This window comes from Kwoniella botswanensis, chromosome 1 (assembly GCF_036426115.1).
Source record: "Kwoniella botswanensis chromosome 1, complete sequence".
NCBI lineage: Eukaryota > Fungi > Basidiomycota > Tremellomycetes > Tremellales > Cryptococcaceae > Kwoniella > Kwoniella botswanensis.
The window spans coordinates 11,748,613-11,772,268 of NC_088599.1; the positions used below are offsets into that span (position 1 = coordinate 11,748,613).

Genomic DNA, 23,656 nt, shown 5'->3' on the forward strand with positions numbered 1-23,656 from the left:
AATAATATGTCATCATCATAGTTTGAAGGATAACATGGGAATAATCAGGCTATTCTCATCTCTACGCGGTCTATTCGCAGCGGTATCGATATTCTTGTTCACATTTTCAATATGGAACTACAAATCCTCCACTGGTACCGCCCAATCAAAATCCTACGTCGGTAAAGGTACGATAGTAGACCTGGAAAGCATATTGATCGACATACCTCCGGGACAAGGATCTTCAGCGTGGACGGAAGGTGACGAAGGGGAATTCGTAACAATTGGTCAACCGGTATCAAAAATTCAATTCAACGATAAAGGTATTGTAGACGTAAGGACCGGAGTGCCCCTGGAAGGTGCAAATGAAGGTTCAACATTCAACTTGGCTGTTCTGAAGCTACCTAGGGGATCAAAGTGGGGTTTCGTCGGTGTAGCAAGAGGTCCAACGAGGTTGAGACATTTCATGAAGATTAATGGGCATTCTTCAAGAGAGCAAGTTCTAGTAGCGTGAGTGCGAGGCTTGCATTCTCAGTGTCCCTGTCCAGCTATTGAAGTGAACGAGATGCTGAGTCCTGTGATCTGACAGGCTGGGGCTCAATATCACTTCCGAAGGACACCTAATAGCTGTTACCAAAGGTCAGACATTAGATTTCCCTATGATACCTAGAGAAGGTTGCTCGAGTGCTGGATCATGGATAGCTACTTATGGTGCCGAGGATCCACGATTGTTCTGGACAGTAAGTACCCTGAGCAATCCATCGTCTCTTTTAGTGTTCTGGTCTGACATGCTCTCTCAACTAGGATGCTGGTACACCCGCTCTTACCTATGCTCGATCAGCCCTCGACAACGATAGATGTCGTTCAGTGGGCCTCGTCAATGACCTTCGATCCATCTTTCCGGAATTGGATGCATCACTAGCAACAGGTGTAGAAGGTGTATCACCATATGATGGCTACAAAGAACCCGGTCAAGGAAGTGATAGGGAATTGTATCGTTCAGACAAGCAAGGCGTGATAGAGAAGAATGTGAGTGTACTCAATCTCGGATCTTTGGCGGACACTGATTCCGAAAACGAACACATAGTGGATGCCCTTCTATCCGGGTGCTCTTCCTGATGGAGAGACAGCCATACCTCATATCCATTACACCGTTAAATCCGCCTTGTCACTCCGACCCATCGAAATTACCCCTACCCGGGCGATCTATCAAGATGTCGATCTGGGTCAATCAACGACAAAAAGCTGTATCGGTACTGCTCATTTCAAATCGTTCAAGATTCATCAAGCATCCCCCTTGTACAGGTTAACACTGTGTGATAGGGGGTGTATAGTCACAGAGCAGAATACGGTGAATATAGCCTTATCTCACACTCAATCACCTACAAGGCAATATGGTCGATTCTTGGCAACTTTCAACGTTTCGTATCCTTTCAATCCTATTTCTGTCGGACCTAGATTCCATCAGAATGGATGTGACGATGAGAATGATATCAACTACGCCTTATCCCTCGTTGCCATACAACAGTCAGACATAGACCCCTCAGGGAAACCGACAATTACCCCTCAAATAGTCCAACCGGACCATTTCTTCCTGGATGATCGAATGTTGATCACGATGGGTCATAATGATAAGGAGATGACTTCTGTCATGACCACAGTGAGGGAAATACTGGGTAGACAGCATATGTGTTGAATGGATTTAGGAGGATTATAGATTTTTTGGGCTTCCATATCATTTTAGGAATACATGTATGCATATAACTGTAAAATTCAACCTATGATGTCACATGTCAAGGATTTATGACGACGTCTAGGACTGGTTTCCATTTCCATTTCTCTATCTATCTCCTTGAGATTCAGCTTCCTACTTGTGTATCCGATTATCCAAACATTCGTGTAGACCCATCAGCAAAATGTCCAGAAAGACTACAGACTACGATAGACCTTATCCCCAAGTGGGACTAGGCAAACTCATAGCGGTTGGACTCACAGCTGGTTTTTTGGGAGTTGCCGTGTAAGTGATTCTAGCGTTCACAGGGTAAACTCGCCATCCCAGCTGAACCACCATATACTGTGTAGGATGACAGCGGGTGAGAAGATTGAACAAGTTCTGACGAAAAGACCAGACTCGGAAGTACCTGGATTGACGTTGGCGAGACTTATCGGAAGACCGGACGGCGAGAAGGGGAAACTCAACTTGATTATGCATTATGGGCAGGTCAGTCACATATGCATACTACAAGCCTTACAGCCAGGCTTATGTGACTCACATGTTGATAGGGCGCATTACTTGGTGTAGCAAGGGCATTCATGGCTACTCACGGGATGAGGGGACCATTCGTGGACTTCATCCTAACAGGATTGAGGTTATCGGTAGATCAGACATTGGAAAATTATGTTGGTTCAGGGGCGTTACCATGGACGTGGCCTGTCTCGGAGCAGGTCATAGATATACTTCACAAGGGAGTGTTTGCATTTGCAACGGGATATGTGAGTACCTTTACAGATTTCTGCGATGGCCTGCTGACTTTGTCCGTTAGATATGCGATGTATGGCTACAGTGAACGATTCCTATATGCGATGCAAAATATCATGTCATTGTACACGATACAGGAGGCTCTAACAGTCTATATAAGAATGCTCCCTGATGCCTAATGCAGGTTATACTATAAAGCTGTATTTTCCATCAAAATGCATATGAAACTTGTTGGCTAAGATCCTTGCTTTTCGGGACTATCTATATCTTCGCCCTTGAATGAATACTGCTTGATGGACTTCCAAGGGCCACCGAGATATTCCCATCTAAATACTACGTATGAGCCATATGTATTCGTTCATGAGAATGAAGTCACCTACAATTCGAATCCCACCGCTCTCCCCTTATGCTGTCCCTCCTTCTGACCTTCCGTTTTCAACGAGTCGAAGAAATCTCTCACCTCCTTCAAACATGTATCCACTTGTTCTTCATTGCTAGCTTTGTTAAGAATCGTCACATGAGGCTTCCGCATAGTCTGCAAATCCTGATTCGTCAACTTGTCTTTGTCCTCTTTGATACCTCTCTTCAGATCGGTAAGAAGCTGTCGATGTATCCTCTCAACTGTACTTGATGGTCTTTCTCTGACTATAAGATATACACCTCGATTACCCATCTTCTCCGGTTCTCCAAAGAATACATCCCATCCAGACCTTGAGCTACATATACTGTTCAGCTGATCATCGAGCTCGTTGAACCGATGGGCAGGTATAGCGTGAAAGAGGGTGACATGGGCGGTGAGGAAGTTCCGATGTGGTGGGAAGTACTTGGACCGCAGATCGGTGAGAAGCTTGTGTGTTGCTTTGTCGAGTCGCAACGTCAAGATGAGTGGGCTTTGAAACTGTATCGGGGCTGTCATTTTGGGTGGACCGTAGTGCGATGAAGCATGAACATGATAAGTCAAAATCGACATGCTATGTATATGTGTCTCATCGAGGTTTTGGGTATGTCACCCATTACATCATAATAGGTCAGGCGCGTTCTTCTTATGATCGCCAGACCTCCTTGCTCAAAGTTTCAATCGTACAGAAGAGGATCAATTCAGATTTACACTAGATTTCATCTCTCTTCTCTGTTAGACAGTATCTCGCCATATGCTTCAACATGTCCCATTACAGCCCTCACTCCTCGGCAACTTTCGAAGGATACTACAATCGGTTCCGACTCCCCTCGGGGGCTTCAGTATGCCTTATCGTTTCCTCTGTTCCTGGCGCACAGAATCGTCCTTATATGATCTCCTTCACACACGTCACTCGTGATGGCAAGAAGTACTGGCAGAAAGAATACTGGTCAGAGAAATGGGATATCACCAGGGGAAAGGGGGATGACTATGCCATAGAATGGGATGATGGTAAATTCGGTTTTAGAGATGGGAAAGTATTTTGGCAGATGAAGACGAAAGAAGTTGAATTTACTGCTGGTCAAACGGATCGTGGTGTACCATGGGGTCCTCAAGATCCAAATTCCACCCCTGCAGGTATCGTCGCTCGGTTCCCTCTACCTATCCAATGGCATATACATACTGTAGACTCGGATTCTCATTTCGCCCTGAAAATATCCGAAGTTCAACTTCCACCAGAAGATCATGAGGGTATAGCAAAAGTGCACGTAGAGAAGAATTGGGCGGTATCTTTCCCTAAATCATACGTCTGGATGCAAGTCAGGAATGGGAACAAAGGTCTGTCATTAGCTGGAGGGAGCTTGTTACCTGGGGTTCAAGCGTATCTGATAGGGTATCAAGGGGATTCATTCGTATCCTTCATGCCGCCGACTTCGACATCGATATTCGGTCTATCCTTGGGACTGTATAGTAATGTAGTCTCAACAAAGGGGATAATAGATATAGATATAATAGGATGGTTCAAGAGATTGAAGATTACAGGTCGATGTGATCCATCAACATACTTCAGTTTCGCTGCCCCATTGAACACTGGTCATGCTCCGGATTATACTGTTCAGAGTTACGCTGCGGACATCACGGTGGAGGTGTTTGAGAGGAGTTGGCCATGGTCAGGATGGACGAGGGTGGAGAAAGAGGACTTCACGGAAGGTGGGATGGAATTTGGAGGTGATGCATATGACAGACATGAAGAATGATATGATACATGTGAGTAAAGTTCTACAAGTTTTTGTATAGAAACAGGGAGAATCATTAATGACCAATCCATTATTTCTTTCGTTTTAGTATTTATTGCTGTGTATAGACTATGTATAGAGACGCAATGTATTCTATCGATATCATATCACCAATTCAACAAGGTGAAAAAGCTAAGAACAAGCGGGGAGATGAGGACTTGAAGGGATACCAACATCGGGAGGGTCGTGAGGGGAAGAGCGGGAAGTAGACCTCCTGTCGATTGAGTGACGCGATTGGGAGGGATAGATAAGAAGAGTGATCTCGCGGTGACGATCATGATAGGAATGGAGTAGAGAAGGACCGCAGATATTCCTTGGATCCAACCTCTGGAGAATGAGCGGGAATATTTAGTGTCGAGTCCCGGTATTTGGGTGTATGTGGTGAATAGTCTGAACAAGGTCAAGGCCAATACGTTGAATCCGACATACAGCCTAGCCGCTACTGCATGACCTACTCTTACCACGAAAGTGTTCTTCCCACCAGCTATATCCGCTTCTATATCTTGTATATGCATGATGAATATTCTGGCCTGCTCGAAGCAGTACATGGCGCCGAGGAGAGCCCAGACCGAACCGAGATTGAACCCGCTGGTGGAAGTTGTGAAGATGTCAGATATTTGGATGGTTCGACCGGTGGTAGCGGTGTAGTAACCTGTCATACCCCATAGAATAGAGACTGGGTTGAGGAGGAGTGCCGAAATGAGTTCACCAAAGCCGTGGTAATGAAGTCGAACAGGTGGACCGACGTACATTTGGGAGAGGACTGAGCTGATGATCCCAATTTGTAGAGCGAGACCTCGATAAGGTGAACCGTGAGTATGTTTGGAGATGGTAGAGATAGAGGGGTCTTTGGATCGGGAATAGAAGATGAGTCCAACGACAGCAGCTTGCCAAGCGACACCGAGGATCAGAGCAGTGTAAGGGGGGAAAGTACCATCGTGGATGATCCTCGTCGTATTCCCCATGATCTTCTCGTTGAACTCCCTAGCTTCTTCCTCCTTGATCTTTCGGTTGTGCTCCTCCTTCACCATTTCTCGCTCCTTTACTGATCTCTTGATAGATTCTATTTGTCCCGGTCTATCTAAGTTCCAATCAAAGTATTCATTCCCATAGTTGATCGAAACATTGGTGGCCCAGGTGGTGAATGCGCATTGTATCACGACCCACCAATCGACGCTTGTGATACCTGTTGCACCTGTCGAAGGGAAGAGACGAGCTGACAGAATACAACCGAAGATCGACCATAGGGGTACCTCACTGGCCAGAGGGATTCGACCAAGAGCGATGAGGGCGTTGATTGACCCGAGGAAAGACAGCTGTTGAGGATCGTGCATTCTGATGACTGTTTTACGATATAAGGGTACTGCTGAGCTTAGGACGACAGATATAACAGATAGAGATGAAATGATCATCTCAAATATCCGCACTAAGCCTTCTTGGCGATGTCATAAACCCTGCTTTCGATCTAAGATTTACCAACGCATCATAGGCTTACTTTTGAACAAACAATTTCAATCAGATCGTGCCTGATACCCCTTCTCTTTTCCCTGGGATACGATTCCAGTAGACGAAGCATCGAAGCAGCATGACCTGTAGCGTATTGATCCCATGCCCCTTTCGCTCTTCCAACTGTTGAAGATGAGTTCGGCTGATTGATCGTTGCGAATACTTCATTCATATCTTTCTTTTCATAGTCGAAGACTGACTGACTGCAGAAGAAACTTCAGTCTAGGCACACTGTAGATTCACGGGCGCCGAGATCCGGACATCGGCCAACGGAGAGATCTGTTTACTCCCCCTGTCCTTGAACACCTGATTGATTTGAAGATGTTTGAAACATTTATGAGAGCTCTCAGTCTACGTGAATATGTCCTTTAGGAGCACAGCATGGGCGCCGACTCACGGGCGCCGACTGATTTGACACATATGATCTTTCATAATATCTATTATGCTTTGGGAGACAACACCTTGATCAAATGCTCAAATACGCCCATATGTCAAGCTGACAATATGACCAAGCAAATGAATTCACCTAGCTTATCGCATACACACATCCTTGTGCTGATTCCAAGCTTTTCGAGATGGTATCAATTCTCAGCAAACATCATACAAACGATCCTGAGGGTCTAGATCAAGATCACACTCTTCGTCAGAAACCATGGATGCTCCACCGTACAGCCTGGTCGGAAATCACCAACCACCCATATGATGGACAAGGTACAGAAGAATCACCATACGTCGTGACTTGGGTGCCGGATGATCCAGCGAGGTCATTCAAAGATAGAGAGAACCCTATGACGTTCAAGTTTTATTACAAATGGATTGCGACGTTGATCGCTGCTTTCGGTACATTGGGAGTTACCATCTCCAGTTCGATGCTCTCCGCTGCTATTTGGGATATCAGGTTAGAGTTCCCAGGTTATAGCAACCAAATTTACATTATGGGTAAGCTATCCATCACCTTGTTGAAGTCGATGCTGACCTGTTTGAGGTATCCAGTGACTTCTGCCTTCCTCATCGGATTTGTCATTGGACCTCTCTTGTGGGCTCCCGGATCTGAAGTGTATGGGCGAAGATGGATGTTCATCGTCACCTACATCCCATTCACCATCTTCAACGCAGCCTGTTGTGGGGCCAAGAACATGGCTGCGTTGATCGTACTAAGAACTATAGCGGGGATATTTGGTAGTAGTGCAACGGTCAACTCTGGGTGAGTCATTTCCCATGGCAACTCAACCAGTTCATACCAGTAATAATCCTCTTAACGAATCATAGTGGTACCATCGCGGATATGTTTCCTGCTCATCAGAGAGGTCTTGCTATGGGTATATTCGCCGCAGCTCCGTTTTTAGGTCCAGCAATAGGTCCAGTAGTGAGCTTATGGAAAAGCTGTGATATATGTGATACCCACCAAATGCTAATGTAACGACATATAGGCTGGCGGGTTCCTCTCCGAAGCATCAGGATGGAAGTGGGTCGCTGCCCTCATAGCATTCCTCTCTCTCGCCTTATGCGCTCTCAACGTCATCTTCCTCCCTGAGACCTACGCTCCATACTTGCTCCGTCGAAGGGCTCAGCGTCTCACCAAGTATACCGGAAAAGTGTACAAGACCCAGCAAGACGTTACCGCACCACTCAACAAGGTAAAGTTGATCACGAATCAATTGAAGGTCCCATGGATACTGATGTTCAAGGAGCCTATCGTATTTTTGATGACCATTTAGTGAGTTGCAAAGCACTCAATCTCCAAGACTAGAGATCGTTCTGCTGATTATCACGCCCCCTGTTACCTTGTCAGCATGTCTATCATTTATGCTATTCTCTATGTAAGCTGACAATTACCCCTGCTTTCTCCAACTTAAACTAACACCTTCACCCGCGCCACTATAGATGCAATTTACATCCTTCCCACTTATATTTCAACAAGCCCGGGGGTGGTCACCTGGTATCGCCGGGTTAGCTTTCGTCGGAATCACTGTCGGGTCATTTATCGGTTTGGGCTATATAATCTTTTACGAAAATCCGAGATACTCCAAATTGATTCATGCCAGAGGTGGTTATCTTCCTCCTGAAAGTAGATTAACCGCTGTTATGCTTGGATCTGTTGTATTCCCGTGAGTGTTCACAGGATTCATTGTTTGTCGAGGGCGTACAAGGACGAAGGCTCATCTTGATACATAGGATCGGTTTATTCTGGTTCGCATGGACTGGTATTCCAATAACGATACATTGGATAGTACCTGTCCTTGCAACAGTACTCATAGGAATGGGTATCGTACTGGTATTCCTCGGTTTGATGGTAAGCAAATACCGGTTCAAGTGCCTGTACACTGAAACTCGACCTTGACTGACAGTTTGCCTTGCTTTAACATTTCTCAGAACTACCTCGTGGACGCCTATTTACAATACGCTGCATCCGTTCTCGCTGGGAATGCAGTCGTGCGTTCGATGTTCGGTGTCGTCCTGCCTTTGTTCACTGTCAATATATATAATTCACTTGGTATCCGATGGGCTGGATCCCTCATGGGTTTCCTCGCATTAGCTTTCCTTCCTGCTCCATTGTGAGTGGACAATGCCAAATCTCGTTGACACGATACCATACTGATTAGCTCTTGTTTGACCCGCTTCAGCATATTCTATTTCTACGGTTCACGAATTCGAAGGATGAGTAAAGCTGCCAGAGAGGCAGATGATCTAGGTCAGATGATGGCCAAGAAGAAGCTAGAAATGATGGCGTTGCAGAAGAGCCCCAAAACGGAACAAATGTCGAACGCTGGAGTAAGCAGTGATAGTCCGAACGTGCAAGAGACCTCGATGGAAGTGCAAGAGAACGAAAGTGAAGCTCAGACTGTAGTAGAGGAGAACGATGGATCAGCTCGTCGGGCGGAGCAATAGGTGAATCCATAGATCTCTGTAGGCAGATGCAAATGCATTATAATGGACCTTCATCAAAGGCAGATATCGGGTTTTCCCCACTTGCTGCTCCAAGCGCTCATATGCTGATCATGTGTGGTCCACAGACATTTCTTGTGCGATGGGAAGATATGAAGAATGCGGCCAGGGTACGCTGGCCAGTGATGAAACGTCATTTGTACTTGTTGACGGTATGAATCTAGTCAAATCAGCCGGAAGCTCAACGTCGGACAGGAACAAATCAAGGAGTATATGAACAATACATGGTAGGGTAACGAGATTCAATCCACAGAGAATGAATGGGTGAGTAGTACGTAAAGGCATTAAGAGGGAAACACATGCGAGAGAGAATGAAAGCAATCCAAAAAACCCTATACGAGTAATTCACCTTGGGAATCTAATTTCAATTGATGTATTATGTCCTCATTGATCATTAAATTTTCTTTTTCTCCGATCTCAATACACCCGTAAATCAAGCACGAAGTCCTAGACCTCAGAAAGTTTCTGTTTCATCCTGTTTTCGTGTATTAATCATGATTAGCTGGCGATCTTGTCTTGTGTGTGGAGCTCGAATACTAACGATAACACCTTCAGTCGTGTTGGCATTTACAGCTATTTCATCCAGCTTCTTATCGTTGCCTTTAGCTTCGCTTAACTCCTGCTGCAATCTTCTGATCTCACTAATTACAAATACACAGCAATCAGCTATATTTTACAGAAGATTTCAGGCTGAGTTAGGGAGGATATTGCCACTCACTTCTCAAGATCAACTACTTTGGCATTATGAGCTTCGTGAAGTTTGGTCAAAGCTGGAGAGTGAGGTTCGGCGGGAGGTTTGGGCGAGGTAGGTGGTGTTCGGACCGAGTCCTGATATGTGTTGGTCTCTTTAGCGTGGTCTGGTGTGTATGATATACGGTGCATCACTCACAGCTAACCTAGCTAGTGCACTGTTCTTCTCCACTCTCTCGTCCTTCGTAACAATTAGCCCATGCATCATTGTCTGTAGCGAGAAGAGAAGACGGCTGGCTCACCTGCAATTGTATCTCTAGTCTCTTCATTCCCTCTTTTAAGTCCCTCAACTCCTTCTTATACTTCTCTTCTGCTCCTTGGGATTCTTTGATCTTCAACTCAGCCGCTTCCTTGATCTCCTGAGAATGTCGGTCCTGGATAGATGAGAGGGAAGCTTCGAAGTGAGAATTGTTCATCTCGGCCATCTGACACAATCCTATCTCATCAGTGCCAATTCTCTTAACAAAATGGAATTGCAAGAGCCATTACTATATAAGAGCGGGATGACAGAGGTATCAGACAAGGTTTGACTCACCTCTTTCGCACCTTCCAGCTCATCTTTCACACCTTGCAATTCCCCTTTGACTCTCTTCAGTTCCCCTTCAAGCTCTGCCTTGTCTGTTTGTGAACTTTCCTTCTTCCCAAGACTCTCAATCTCACCAACCAACCTGGTAATCTCATTTCTCAACTTCTCATTGACTTCTTTCAGTTCACTCAGTTGAGTCTGACTCTCGACAACTTGTTGTTGAGTGGACAGAAGAGATTCTTCGAGCGTTTGTCGGGATTTCAGATGGTCCGCTTGTAAGTCTGTTAGGGCAAGAGAATGCGATGTTTGGAGAGCTTCAATCTCGCCTTTGTGGGACTCTTGAAGTTGAGTATGGGTGTTTTGCAATTCAAATCGGATTGAAGATAGTTCTGCATGATGGGACTCGTTCGCAGCGGACTAAAAACCACGAGGATGACAGCGTTCCGCCAGTAAAAATTGTAGACACTGAAGGATAGGAAATATTACACACTCACCTTGGCATCTTCAAAGGCTCGGTTGTACCTCTGTTCGAATTCAACTTTCTCCTTTTCCTTCTCCGCTTCGAGTTTGGCAATGATCTGTTCCTTCAGCATCAGCGACCGAGATACCTGCTTCATATGGAACGGAAGCTCACCTCGTTCAAAGCCTTCTCCTTCTCTTCCATACCTTTCCTTACTTCCGAAAGCTGACCAAGCTCCTCTTCCAAATCTTCGACTTTGCTCTTCAAGTGGGTCAATTCATTCTCAGCTTTATCCTTCGCACCAATTACTTCAGCAAGCCTAGACTCAAGTTCAGATACTCTGGCATTGGAAGATGAAGTGGCCTCTTGGCAGAGTGATTTATGTTTTTCGTCCACATCTTTCAGTTGTTTTTCTAATTCGGCTAGGGCTTCGGGATGCCTGGCGGAAGACTCGAGCAAGGTTGCATAGGTCGAAGAGAGTTCATCGTGAGCGGATTTGATCGTCTGGACGGAACAGGACGGAACAAGTCAATATTTCACATTGCTATGTTGATCGAGACACTAGTGGACAAGGTCAAACAGGGACACACTCACCTGCAATTCTTCTTGCTGAGCTTGATTATCAGTCCTTGATTTGTTCAACGCATCCAGGTGCTCTTGAGCAGTAGCCTTATGGGTTTCAACATCTTTCGACAGGATCTAATGGCAATGCAAGTTAGCATATGCGCTGCAAACAAGGACATATGACTGAAATAGAGGAATAGCTCACCTCTTTCTGCTCGTTGAACTTTTCCTCGTTACTCCTCCTACCCTCCTTTTCCTTCTCCAAACCCTCTTTCAACTCCTCAATCTTCTCTTGAAGCTCCTTGACTTTCCCTTCCAGACCTGTGGTACCCGCAATGGACTTTTCAGCCTCTTCGGCGCCTTCCGCCAATTCAGCTTCGAGTTTCTCTTTGATAGCTTGCAGTTCAGATACTTTCCCCTCGAGAGAACTTTTGATCTCGGTAATGTCTTTGAGGGAAGAGGTCGATTCTTCGTGCGACACTCGAAGGGATGAGAGCTCTTCCTGGACGGATGAGAGTGTGGTGTTCAGATCAATTAGTGATGACTGAGCAGTGGAAAGTTCAGTCTGAAGGGAAGCGAGTTGAGCAACAAGGGACTCTTTCTCGGCTGATAGACTGCAAGATATCATGTAGTATCAGCGGGACCATGCTGACCATGCTGTTGGCTTTAGGTGGAGCAAGGACGAGAGGGCGCTGAACACTCACGCCTCGAGTTTACCTTCCAGCTCTTTGACAGCTGCTTCTCGTTGTTCCTCTGAAGCTTTCAGCTCCGCGGCATGAAGCTCCTTCAGTTCGTTGATCTATTGTGATGACAACTATCAGTGCGATTCCACCCAGTCTAGAATGAATGGACATACTTTGCTATCGTTGTTGACACCAGCTTGAGATGTAGCATTCTCAATTCGGGCGTTCAGCTCTTCGATAGCTTGAGCATGACTACGTTACGACAAATCAAGAGTCAACTAAGCAAAGTCACTTGGATACGAGTTGACGATCTGACCAGTAGAGGCGATTACTCACCTCTGCTCCAAATCGACTTTGTCTTTGGTCAACATCTCAATCTTTTTTTCATACTCTTCTTTCTGCTCTGCCGATTTCTTCTCCAGGCCCTCGAGTTTTTCCTAGAAATCAGCAGTTCACAGTCAGCACATCCACCGCATTACGAAATGACTCTATGAGTAGGTTAAAGCTCACCTTGAGCTCAGAAATCTGTTTGGACCTATCTGGTGCAGTTCCAGCTAAAACACTCGGTCCACTTCCTCCTCGGACCTTCTGCGTCGTACCAGTACCAGTAGCAGTCTTCGAAGACGGTAACATACTCGCTCTTCCAGCATTCAACCTCGAAGTGGAACTTGTCAGACCCACTCTGGGTTTGGTAGCAGCACCAGTAGCTGTTGTAGATGCGGTACTAGATCTCAGCGGGTCTGGTCGGGTAGTCGTGCTGGTACGAGCAGCGGTAGGAACAGGTGGTTTGACTGATGTTCTTGGTCTGACCGGGGTAGATGAGGTAGTAGCAGCTGGACGAGTGACAGTCCTAGGAGCGGAGGACGAAGTTGTCGTCTTGTCTGATGCACCGGTAGTTGCTCGAGGCCTGGTAGCAGAAGTGGTAGTAGGTTCAGCTTTGGACGCTGAGGTAGCTGTAGGTCGAGTGACACCGGGTCGGGTAGTGGATTGAGAGGGTCTAGAGGTATGGGTTGGTCGATCAGTGGTGCTAGTAGATGTAGTAGCTGATGGCCTAGTCGTAGTTGATGGACGAGCGGTGGTGGTAGTAGGCCTGGTAGGTGCCAGTGATTGTCTCGCTGTGGTTAGTGGTCTGGTGGATGATGTGCTGAGTTTGGCAGAAGGGGTAGCCTTGGGAGTGGGTTTGGGTGTACCTGCTGAGGATGAAGTTGGAATCAGTATCAGGTCAAGTGCCCAGTGATCATCTGGGCCGCCAGTAGAGGAGTCGGGGGCGCATCCATAGCAGGCAAGATAGTTGAAAGAGGTACAGATTGAGACCAACTCACCACCAAATACACCACTCTTCAATACCTTCTTGACACCACTCGCAGCTTCCTTGGCGGTACTGACCACCTTGTTATCCTTGGGATCGCCATCTACTCTTTTCTCATCGACTTTACCATTGAGATCATCCGCTTGACCGTTCTCCTTGCCTTGTTCAGACTGTTGCGCAATGACCTCTTCTTTCAACTTGGGTTCATCCTCATTATTGTCCAGCTTGGACTCGCCATGAGCGACATTATTCTCCCGAGTGTTGATTGATTCACCATTGACAGCTGGCTCTTCTTCCTTGTCTTCAATATCTTGCATATCTTGGATAGGCTGAACTTGGTTGTCCTGTACATCGTTCAACTGCTCTTTCTTCTCTTCGTCTTGTTGGACATCACCTAAGACCGGTCTTTCGTCCATGGTCTTCAAGCTGATAGCCTCTGAAGCTTGAGAGTCCGGTCTTACTGACATGGGTCCTTCTGCTTCCTATCCGTATAGTGGTATGAGGTAGATGGGTATAGTCTATATGCAGGGACGAACGTATATTGTTTGATATGTAGTCGAGTACATGTGTGGAATGAGCATTGACACAACGCATCTACCGCGTCCTTTTTGTTTTTGATTTCTTTTGTTTTGTATGACGCGCGCATGGATCATCAGTCTACCTTGTATAATCATACGCATACCGTATCCAGCAGTGATAAGTCATAATTATATACAGATTGAGAGAACCAGAACCAGGAAGATCATATGTGCATGATATATAGACGAAGAATAGAAAGAAACCAAACGAAAAGCAAGAGGGAAACCCAATTAACCTATATATGAATACGTCCAACCTATCCAACCCATCCCTATACTTCACACGGTGATTATAGGAACATATTATTAGATCAACATATACATATATAGGGTCAATGAGAGATACGATTACTACCAGAGCAACAGTGTTTTATAGATCATTGATGAAGGGTCAGCTTAATGCTGTACATTCGAAATGGCGGTGACATAAGTTTGACCGGATTCACTGTAGACCACGCATCAGAATGTCAGCATCTATTGATCTAGAATCATAGGAAGAGACTTCGACCCACCTCAATGCACCATTCTTGTACATAGGCCAAACATCGCCCAAACCGTCGCCATTCGAATAAGCATAAGCGTGTACTCTTTCATCGGCTTCGAACAAAGTTACAATGTCGTTGATGAAGGTGTTGATCTCGGTTTGATCCGTGCAAGGGACGAAATCAGTCGAATCGTCCACACAGGCGAATTCAGTGACCCAAATGGGTTTACCGAAAGTGTTATAATAGTAATCGATATCAGCTTTAACACCGTCCATGTTGTTCTTGTTAACGTGGATGTTGGTGATATCCCAAGAGACGGAAATTTGCTTTTCGAATGATGCCAACCATCCTATATATTGTTCGGCAGCTTGATGACACATCGATGGGGAGATCAAAGTGGATCCTTTAGCTTTGAAGGGACCGATCAATGAGTTCCATAGACCAGCGGCGGTGGAGACATCGATGTTGGCACTTCCCCATGTGGAACAATCGGGTTCCTCGAAGCCCATGATGTACTGAGGAGCGGTGGTGATAGCTTCGAATGCGGACAATCGAGATGCATCGGTGCTGTCGACTGTTCCAGCACCCCATAACATCGGTACGGCGATCGGTGTACCAGAGTGTCCGGATGGGTTGGCAGACCAATCTACATATGAAATGATAAAATTAGCGAGAGCGAAAGCGTGTGCAGCGTGGACTAAAACACTTACCATACCACCATCCGATGTAATCTTCACACTGGTCGTAAGCGTCTCCACCAGCTATACCAGCTTTCTTTCCATTGGGAGTGTATTGCCCCGTGCTGGTAGAATTTGATGAAGCAGAGGTAGTAGCAGCGGCAGCAGCTGAAGTGGAAGTTGCGCTTGAAGAGTCTTGTGCAGCTTGAGAAGTCTGTGTTTGAGGTTGATAGTTATTATTACTGTTATTCTGATCTTGTGCTTGAGTATTGTAGTCTTGATAGTTACTTACGTTAGTTCCGTTGGTATAGTTCTCAGCAGGTTCGACCCAAGTACTGCTGGTCTCAGCAGCAGTAGCAGCAGCTTGCGAGGTGGTGGTTGCCGCAGCTTGAGCTTCAGAAGATGTCGTGGTCTTGGCTCTACATGTCGTTCCTCTCTTTCTGACGACTTTCCTCTTGGGTTTCGCTACCTCACCGACAGGTTGTCTCCTCTCGACGGCAGTAGCTAATCTCTCGACGGCACGAGCGTGATCAACAGCTTTTGCAGAGTGTCGTCGGTGAGTCGAGGCCAAGGTGGGAGTGGAAGTGGCCAAGAGAGCGAGTAAAGGGAGTAGAGTGGATAGTTGCATCTTGATGTTGTTTTATTTGTTGTTGTTGTCGAAGATGGCGTAGTCGATAGAAGTCGATAGAAGTCGAGAGTGAGTTGATCAAAATCGATTTGATAGATGTTGGAGTGGGTGGGTTGAACGAGTGTCTACAAATGAGTGTCTGGGTGGGAGGTGTAGGACTGTGCGAGTGAAGGTGATTATGGGTTGATTGATATTCGATTGATTTATAGGATCAAGGATAGTAGTTGATTATGGGAATATGGATTGAAGAGATTGAGAGAGCGTGTATAGGTTGAGGTTAAGGTCGAGGTTGAGGATGAAAATGAGATAGACAAACAGATTTTCGTCAGCTATTCGTTTATTCCCTTCTGTTCATTCATCGATGTGATCAGACTGCGAAGGGTGTATTCTCTGTTGTTTGTGGATGGTCTGTGTGTGCGAAGGGTGTATGTACGCTGGAGACAGAGACAGATAGCCCTATGCACAGCTCCGATCCCCTTCCCTCGCTATTTCAATTCTCTCTTTGGATATTTTATCGCAGTCAAACGAGTGTGTTTGTATGTGCTTATGTATGGATGAACTAATGACCAAATGATGGTAACATGCCAAGGGAGAAAGAATAAACAATAGATCGACCGATAGGTATGATTCAGGAGTACCCTACCACAGCACTCTCTCTACCATACATATCCAACAAAGGATCAATCTCCATCCATAGAGGACTATCTCTCGTCACGATGAAAGGATTCTACCACACCTTCATACATGGTTTCAAAGTGACACTACGCTCTGATCGAAAGGAGAGAGAGAGAGAGAAAGAGGAACGCGTCAAACAGTCACTCACCTTTAGCTTCAAGCTTTACTAGACAGAAAAACCAGTTTTCTACAGTAAGTGAACGTCGAGTGTCGATGGTGGTGGTGGTGGTGGTGGTGAGCAAGAAGAAACAACAAAGATGACCCTACCTATATATGTGTGATCTTTCAACGAAGGAATGAAAACAATAAGAAAGTCCCCTCTTAAATGGTGGCGTATGGAAAATAAAGGAAAAGGCGACGCGTCTGAGGATGTTTTGATTTTCACTCGTATATACCCCTGAACATCTCGACATCTCGGAATATCCTATACAAGTAACAGGACACCCTCAAACGTGACATATCACAACCGAAAAGTCTGGATTTGACCTGATCAGGGGGTGAGTGACGTGAAGGGCTGTACCGTCCGGGAGCCAAGAGTCAGGAGCAGCGGGAGGGTGATGTGATGTGCTGTGCCTTTGACATTTTTAACCTTAACTCGACAACAGGTGAACCAGACTTTCCGAGACAAGATGAAACTGAAAGCATGGTGAAACGCTGCGGTCTGCGGCGGATGTATTTGAGGATATATGTGAGCGACTTCTGTCGAAAGAGATGTCACTGATTCGAATCGAATCATCGCTTATCACCCCGATCGATACCTTGCTACATCGTATGTACATCCGAGTCCTCTACATGTACATGCATTCTTCATGCCGAAGGGGGATAACGCGATATCAATCAATCGATCAATCGATGACATCCTTGCTACCCCTTTTCATCAAGTACAAGATTAGAGTCTGGCCCGATCTACTCCCCCATGTCTATCGGGACATTGGAACCACAATTCTGGATTGTTCAGCCGTGGCCAACTCAATGAGAAACGGGGTAGCTTATAAGGACCGACTGAAAGGTATCATGATCATGCTATCAGTTAATGCATAGAATAATCAATGCCAAATACAAAAACCCTTGTTTTTACGACGATATATGTACAACTTTTTTTCTCTGTGGCTTGTTCGGTATAGGTAGTAAATGTACAAAATGATGTTATGAATGTGTGGTCTAGACGGTTCTTTGAAATGATGATGCTATGATGTTTTTACCGTTAATTGTACCCTGATAATTCAATGTCTGAACCCCCCCCGTTCCGCGTATTCTTCGATCGCGATGACATTACAGTTGATATCAAGGGATGTCCCCATTGTCAATGCTTTGATTCCTTCCGAATAGTGGGATGATGACCAAGCTATTCTTCGCTAGATCACCAACCCCTTTCTGAATTCATCGTTTCCGACCACCCTTCAACGATCGAAAGAATTCCAGATCCAATTGACTAATCATCACCTCCGAATCCCCATACATCCTCCTCACCACCATACCCCCAGATCTCCTCTTCGTCGTCCTGATCATCTTCTCCATCTTCATCGTGCTGTAATTTTCTCACCACCAGCGCTTCTACACATATCATTTCCTCTCCTTGTTGCGAATCGTTGTCTATATGTAATTGATCGATTGGTGTATGAGTTTCGGTTTCAGTGCATGAGATAGGTGAATCCGGTTCGGACAGTTCTCGTACATCTGCAAATGATAAGGATAGACTATCCAACGGCAGATGAAGTAGATCGTCTAAGAATGGTTCTGATTCCTGCTGGATAGGTGAGGTAAGACGTAAAGACGATGGTCGAGCAGGTTGATAAGGAATGGTGAAGTGGGGTGAGCTTGCAGGATTACCATTCTTGGTGGCAGGTAAGGTCGTCTCGGAACATGGGGTATCATTGCGAACCATATCGGTTGCATTGCTGAACTGACCATCGGAGTGCATTTCTTTCCACATTGGATTAGTCCCATCGCCTCTTAACAGATCCAATCGCCTAGCTTCCGACTTGGCAGCTGACTTTCGTCTCTTCTTCTCGTCTTTTCTACTTCGAGGTCTAGATGGTGGTGATGGTGAAGTTTTCCCACGAGGGGAAGAAGGATGATCTTTGGTAGTTGACGGAGGATAACATGTTTGCGACACAGTAGGAGTGGAGAGTTTGATAGCGGTGATCGATTGATCGGGTTTATCTTGCTCGAAGAATAACGGAAACGAAGTATCGTCATCACTAGAGGGAACGTCTGGCCGATTGATCTCCTCCTCATCACTCGTATCGGATGATCCAGCTATATCGGCGGGGTCAAAGATCAACTTCTTTGGTGTCGTTCCTCCGTATATTCCAGGCTCTTTAGGCATATATTTTTGTCTACGTCTACTTCCTACCCCTTTCTTCCATTTGCTCTGTTTGATCTTTGCCACTTCATTGGATTCAACGTTCGCGATGGAAGGCAACGAGGGTTTTTGAGGAATCGGATGTGATTTACGGGATGAGTGGAGGACAATTTCCTTTAAGATGATCACGGTAGCTCCAATTTCCGAAGCCATAAGTTCTAGTGTACGTAGAGAAGCGTCCATCTGGGATCGAGGTAGACCAATGACTGTTCCATCGTCTGTAGACAGTAGCATCAACATCAGTCCAATACAAAATAGCAACTGAGTGCCATTAACGGAAATGCACGCCTAGGTGAAATCAAGAGGGAGAAGAAAGGATGTCAGATTGTGAGGATGAGGAGTACAACGATGAGAGAGATCGTTTCAGTCACACCTTGACTCACCAGCCAGACCCAGCTCATATATGGCTTCATTCCTACCCTGCTTCAATCTCCACATCAACTGAGTTATCAACCTCTCAAATCTCTCTGGGGTCGGATCGATTAATTTCAACTTGTATTCTATAAATCCAGCTTTATCCCTTTCTGCTACTAATTTGGTTTGCCTCGGTATCAGCTGATGTCTCGAGATGTTTGATGATGGTTTTGACAAACGTTCATCCCATTCTCTGAGGGCTTGAGACGAGGATTGGATGAGTGATCCGATATCTGTAGGGGTGCTTGGTGCAGTACCGTTTACGGATGTGGTGGAAGAGGAGAGCGAAACCGATGGTCGACGGGGCGGCAGTGAAGTGGTGGACAATGAATGAGCTACATCATGCCATGGTGAAGGCCTTCTAGGTATATCAGTGGGTAAGACCTTTGGAGAAGGTGAGGGGACGGTAATTGTTTCGGACATGATAGCTATGGGGGACATTGCCCATGTAAGACGAGTGATCGATTAGGCTTTGAACCTGGAGCAAGTATGCGATTTATAACGGATGACAGTTACGTCTCAGTATTTTGATGGATATATGTGTAAACGTATGATGATGATTCCGATTGAAGAGATAGTGCGCTGGTGTTCGTGTTTGGTTCGTACAACGAAGGATCATCGTGTCTCTGCTCGCCTAGACCAAGTGGGATATGGGATGCTGAGCTGTTTGATAGCGGATTCTTCTTGACACTATAGGACTGACATGAGGGATGTAGGGTGTGACTGTTCACTGCAGAGATGGTAATGCAATGATGTGAAGGATGAGAACAAGGAGGAAGGATTGATTATATGATCGAGTCGTGGATAGTTGCCACGTGGATTGACAGGGGCCGATATATCCATAATATCCAAGCCATAAGATCATAAGATCATATGCTCATAAGCTCATGCTTGTTGACATTTTGAGTCTGGTAGCTCTCTACATGAATCGGAACGGTGGTCTCTTTTGACAAATCTAAACGCGAAGGAAGGGCAACAGTCATAGCCCTATGACCATTGTAGGACGACAGTCTGAGAATGCAGCGGCTCACCCCTTCCACCCGTGACCGTCCAAACACGAATATCTTTCTCGGCTCCGTTGCTTGCTCGGCTTACAATCAACATTACTTTCCTTTGCCCTATTGAGTCATTCTGCTCTCCAATCCTGGTGGTCAGTCTTATGCATAAGGTAATACGTCTGTATGACATATTTATCGAGGGTAATCGAGATGGTACACCTTGATACCTCCACATGATCATGCGGAAAGCTTCGGAGCACTTCGGGAACGCGTACCTGAAATAACTTATCAACACCAAAAGCGATCCAATTCATTCATTTATTATCTGTCTTGAAAGGATTCAGTCAGGAAGTGAAAGCGACAAACTCGTCAGATCATGCCATCAGTTCGCTCATCTGCGCCATCGAAGCTAGATAAAGACAATTCTCGTGGCAGCACGAGGAGGACCTACCAAGCGTGCGCCCCGTGTCGTGCTGCCAAGTTACGATGTGATCTGGGCAACCCCGATGCTCCCGACAGTCCACCTTGTCGAAGATGCCTACGAACTCATCGGCAATGCGTGTTCAACGCCATCTATGGAAGGGACGAGCTTGACACGTCAAGTGGACAAGGTTACCGTACATCCGGAACTTTTCAGACTGGGTTAAGCAGCGGACAAAAAAGATACGGTGCGAGTTGTGGTAATTCGCACTCGGAACCTCGAGCAGGGCCATCGAGGATCCAGTGAGTGGTCTTAACATGGGTTCAGTAGTATTATACTGACTCTGACTCAGCACTAGCACGCGATCGTACTCCCCCAGTGATACCAATACTTCTCCCTTGAACACCATATCAGCTGGTCACCAGTCGAGCGATACCTTCAATGAAAATACGTCCGAAGCATTCAGATTCGCCCGAGGAGAAGCTCTTGAGAATCCTGCCGATGCCCTTCGGATATTGAGAGCGGCTGCAGATGATGAAGATGGTCCGCTAGGAACCAACCACGTTATAAGCGAAAACGATTTACAGATCGATACCGACAATGCAAGGTGGGACCTTTGGCCGCCTATTTCGATGGGCATACTCTCAGCAATTGAGGCTCGCCTGCTTCTTTCATTGTAGGTCATCTTATCCTCCTTATCCTCTGACCTGAACAATGAGCCCTGATGCCTTCATCGTCACAGCTATCAAGATAGATTGAACCCCTGTCATCCGTTGGTGTCCCCCGAGCTATTTAAACCAGACAACCTCGGAATACTACTAGGGGAACCCCTCTTACTGGCCGTAATGATAGCCACAGCGGCCCGATATTTTACTTCTGAAGATACACATACTTGTAATACGCCACAGAATTATCGACTGAAAGATCTGCGATCGCGTTTGATGAATTGGATATTACATCGTATGATCTTTATCGCCATGGGACAGTATGTTATCTTCGTTTCCGCCCTGGATGCCAACATTGCTATCTGCTGACATTTGACAATCAAATTTCCTCAGAAACGCATCCATCGGAATCGTAGAAGCACTCTTGATCATGAGCGAATGGCCGCCTGAACCTTCCGCTTTGATCGATACGGGTCTTTTGGAGGCTTTGCAAGGACCGAACGATTGGTCAAGTCCTTGCAAGCTGTATGATGATGTGTCTTGGGCATTGACAGGGATGGTATGTCCACCTTGTTTTTGAGGCACATGTATCAGTACCGATGCTGAGGGCATCCACTCAGGCTGTTCGTGTAGCCCAAAAGTTGGATTTACAGGATGAGAGGACGTATCTGGACAAGTCACAGCCTGATTGGATGGTGACTCGACGTTACAGAACATGGACCAGTAGGTTACACTTCTCGAAGATTGCTTGCCTTGATGCTCACATGTAGCCTCACTTGTAGATTGCCTTTCGGCTGATCGACAGTGAGTCAAGTGGTCCAGCTGACTGTCACGGATGACCAACTGAAACATTTCTCCTCTCATAGCGCTTCTGTCCGTCTGAGCCGTGCATCCCTTATGCAAGGTAAATTCACTATTCCACGATCCCTTCACGTACTTGCCAGCTGATCACGCCTACTGCCTTTTATAGCCAGTAAGTCATCGAAGATAAACGCGACAAAGCAGGAGATTAATATATCACCGATCAGAAATGTCCACGACTTGGTACAGAACGATATCAGGAATTGGGTATCTGACCGGTGACACGACCTTTCCTCTCCCTCGCGTGCATCTCCACCACCGCGAGATTCTAAGTGTGGTTGAGTTGACTCATGTGAGTGAGATTCTGGGAATCGATCTTCAAAGTTAATCTGGAATACTGAGGTCGATAGATAATCGGATTGCTGCAAGAACTGCTCTACATATCACCCGAAGTCACTCAGGAATTGATCAAGACAGCTCGGTTCGAAAGCACACTGCACCGTCTGAAGCCAGAGCTCGACTCACTTTGGCAAAGACAAGTTGCAGATTTACCCTCCTACCCGATCCTTGATCAAGATGATGAACCTTTCACCGCCGATGAGCTGCGTCAAGTACGATGGAGGATGGACCATGACTATGTCAAGTGAGTATGTCTGTGGGAAGCTTTCACAAACCTCGCTAATGATACCAGACTATATGCCAACTCAATCGCCATGAGGGCTTCGCAAAACAGGTTATTGCAGCGGCACAAGGTCAGTCAGTCACTGGAGAGCGAACAAGCCTCAACAGAAAATCTAAGCCAATAAATGTCATTGCTACAGCACAAAAACAGGGGAGATCGCGTTTTCCAGGCGAACGTTATGCAGTCTTCCGAAGGATCCTTTATAATTGAAGCTGTAGATGCGGCTATCTCTTTGGTCAAATGTGGAGTAGCTATGGAACGGAAAGGGGTGCTAAAGTACTGTCCTAATCGTATCTTTTTGAGACTGGTGAGTCATCTTTTTGGCCAATACTGATCGTCTAACTCTGATCGTGTCTTCTCAGGTGTTTGCAAGCGTTTTCTTGATGAAAGTGAGTTGACGTTTGTTCTTGGTCGACTCTGACTGACACGCCAATAGGCAATGTCCTTCGGAGCTGTAGCTCCCCCAGAGCAAGACATCGTCGACCTGCAATATGACTTGATCAAGTCTCTTAAAGCGGCGGCTGTGGTGTACCAAAATCACGTTGCGTCATATCTATCAACCTTGTTGGAACGAGTCTTTCCTTCGATACCCACAGAGCCATCGAGGCCGTCCTCGGACCATTTGGTAGAAGGACCTGCGCTAACCGATCAATCTACTCTGGCGTTGTTTGGATTCGATACTAATTTGGCAGCAGATTATCTACCTCAAGACCAATGGACGGATATGACTGGTTTCGGGTATGACCCCAGCTCCATCATTTCCGATATTGAAGAGATGCTAGCAGCATCGACCTACCCCATGCCGTCTTCTGCAATGGACATGAACGGAACATCGTGATGCTCATGGGGGTGATACATACACTATAACGTGA

General features: G+C 46.1%; 10 protein-coding genes across 10 annotated transcripts; 5 read left to right on the plus strand and 5 right to left on the minus strand.

Annotated features, from left to right (window-relative positions):
* Positions 1-34: 34 nt before the first annotated feature.
* L199_004431 (uncharacterized protein) lies at positions 35-1,675 on the plus strand (the record flags this gene model as incomplete). Its single annotated transcript, XM_064890158.1, has 4 exons — positions 35-489; positions 569-719; positions 784-1,008; positions 1,067-1,675. 4 exons carry the CDS (start codon positions 35-37, stop codon positions 1,673-1,675), a joined length of 1,440 nt encoding a protein of 479 aa, XP_064746230.1.
* A 220-nt stretch (positions 1,676-1,895) lies between these two features.
* Positions 1,896-2,546, plus strand: L199_004432 (uncharacterized protein; the record flags this gene model as incomplete). Its single annotated transcript, XM_064890159.1, has 4 exons — positions 1,896-1,996; positions 2,062-2,200; positions 2,263-2,472; positions 2,523-2,546. 4 exons carry the CDS (start codon positions 1,896-1,898, stop codon positions 2,544-2,546), a joined length of 474 nt encoding a protein of 157 aa, XP_064746231.1.
* Positions 2,547-2,693: 147 nt separating this feature from the next.
* L199_004433 (uncharacterized protein) lies at positions 2,694-3,374 on the minus strand (the record flags this gene model as incomplete). Its single annotated transcript, XM_064890160.1, has 2 exons — positions 2,694-2,784; positions 2,839-3,374. The coding sequence occupies 2 exons, from the start codon at positions 3,372-3,374 to the stop codon at positions 2,694-2,696; spliced, it is 627 nt and encodes a 208-aa protein (XP_064746232.1).
* Positions 3,375-3,619: 245 nt separating this feature from the next.
* Positions 3,620-4,612, plus strand: L199_004434 (uncharacterized protein; the record flags this gene model as incomplete). The annotated part of the gene is made up of 1 exon (XM_064890161.1): positions 3,620-4,612. One exon carries the CDS (start codon positions 3,620-3,622, stop codon positions 4,610-4,612), a length of 993 nt encoding a protein of 330 aa, XP_064746233.1.
* A 146-nt stretch (positions 4,613-4,758) lies between these two features.
* L199_004435 (uncharacterized protein) lies at positions 4,759-5,985 on the minus strand (the record flags this gene model as incomplete). Its single annotated transcript, XM_064890162.1, has 1 exon — positions 4,759-5,985. One exon carries the CDS (start codon positions 5,983-5,985, stop codon positions 4,759-4,761), a length of 1,227 nt encoding a protein of 408 aa, XP_064746234.1.
* A 747-nt stretch (positions 5,986-6,732) lies between these two features.
* L199_004436 (uncharacterized protein) lies at positions 6,733-9,046 on the plus strand (the record flags this gene model as incomplete). The annotated part of the gene is made up of 9 exons (XM_064890163.1): positions 6,733-7,096; positions 7,151-7,361; positions 7,427-7,523; positions 7,588-7,874; positions 7,950-7,977; positions 8,042-8,265; positions 8,333-8,450; positions 8,531-8,712; positions 8,782-9,046. The coding sequence occupies 9 exons, from the start codon at positions 6,733-6,735 to the stop codon at positions 9,044-9,046; spliced, it is 1,776 nt and encodes a 591-aa protein (XP_064746235.1).
* A 511-nt stretch (positions 9,047-9,557) lies between these two features.
* Positions 9,558-13,862, minus strand: L199_004437 (uncharacterized protein; the record flags this gene model as incomplete). Its single annotated transcript, XM_064890164.1, has 15 exons — positions 9,558-9,578; positions 9,645-9,744; positions 9,822-9,931; positions 9,993-10,034; positions 10,096-10,278; positions 10,389-10,796; positions 10,874-10,957; positions 11,014-11,343; positions 11,434-11,538; positions 11,609-12,017; positions 12,108-12,202; positions 12,260-12,338; positions 12,423-12,523; positions 12,597-13,279; positions 13,409-13,862. The coding sequence occupies 15 exons, from the start codon at positions 13,860-13,862 to the stop codon at positions 9,558-9,560; spliced, it is 3,204 nt and encodes a 1,067-aa protein (XP_064746236.1).
* A 507-nt stretch (positions 13,863-14,369) lies between these two features.
* L199_004438 (uncharacterized protein) lies at positions 14,370-15,763 on the minus strand (the record flags this gene model as incomplete). The annotated part of the gene is made up of 3 exons (XM_064890165.1): positions 14,370-14,418; positions 14,486-15,104; positions 15,169-15,763. 3 exons carry the CDS (start codon positions 15,761-15,763, stop codon positions 14,370-14,372), a joined length of 1,263 nt encoding a protein of 420 aa, XP_064746237.1.
* A 2,107-nt stretch (positions 15,764-17,870) lies between these two features.
* Positions 17,871-19,658, minus strand: L199_004439 (uncharacterized protein; the record flags this gene model as incomplete). Its single annotated transcript, XM_064890166.1, has 2 exons — positions 17,871-19,021; positions 19,187-19,658. 2 exons carry the CDS (start codon positions 19,656-19,658, stop codon positions 17,871-17,873), a joined length of 1,623 nt encoding a protein of 540 aa, XP_064746238.1.
* A 933-nt stretch (positions 19,659-20,591) lies between these two features.
* On the plus strand, positions 20,592-23,622 carry L199_004440 (uncharacterized protein; the record flags this gene model as incomplete). Its single annotated transcript, XM_064890167.1, has 13 exons — positions 20,592-20,938; positions 20,989-21,312; positions 21,379-21,621; positions 21,695-21,860; positions 21,922-22,024; positions 22,084-22,105; positions 22,168-22,205; positions 22,330-22,454; positions 22,513-22,745; positions 22,794-22,854; positions 22,924-23,091; positions 23,147-23,173; positions 23,221-23,622. The coding sequence occupies 13 exons, from the start codon at positions 20,592-20,594 to the stop codon at positions 23,620-23,622; spliced, it is 2,259 nt and encodes a 752-aa protein (XP_064746239.1).
* Between the last annotated feature and the right edge of the window lie 34 nt (positions 23,623-23,656).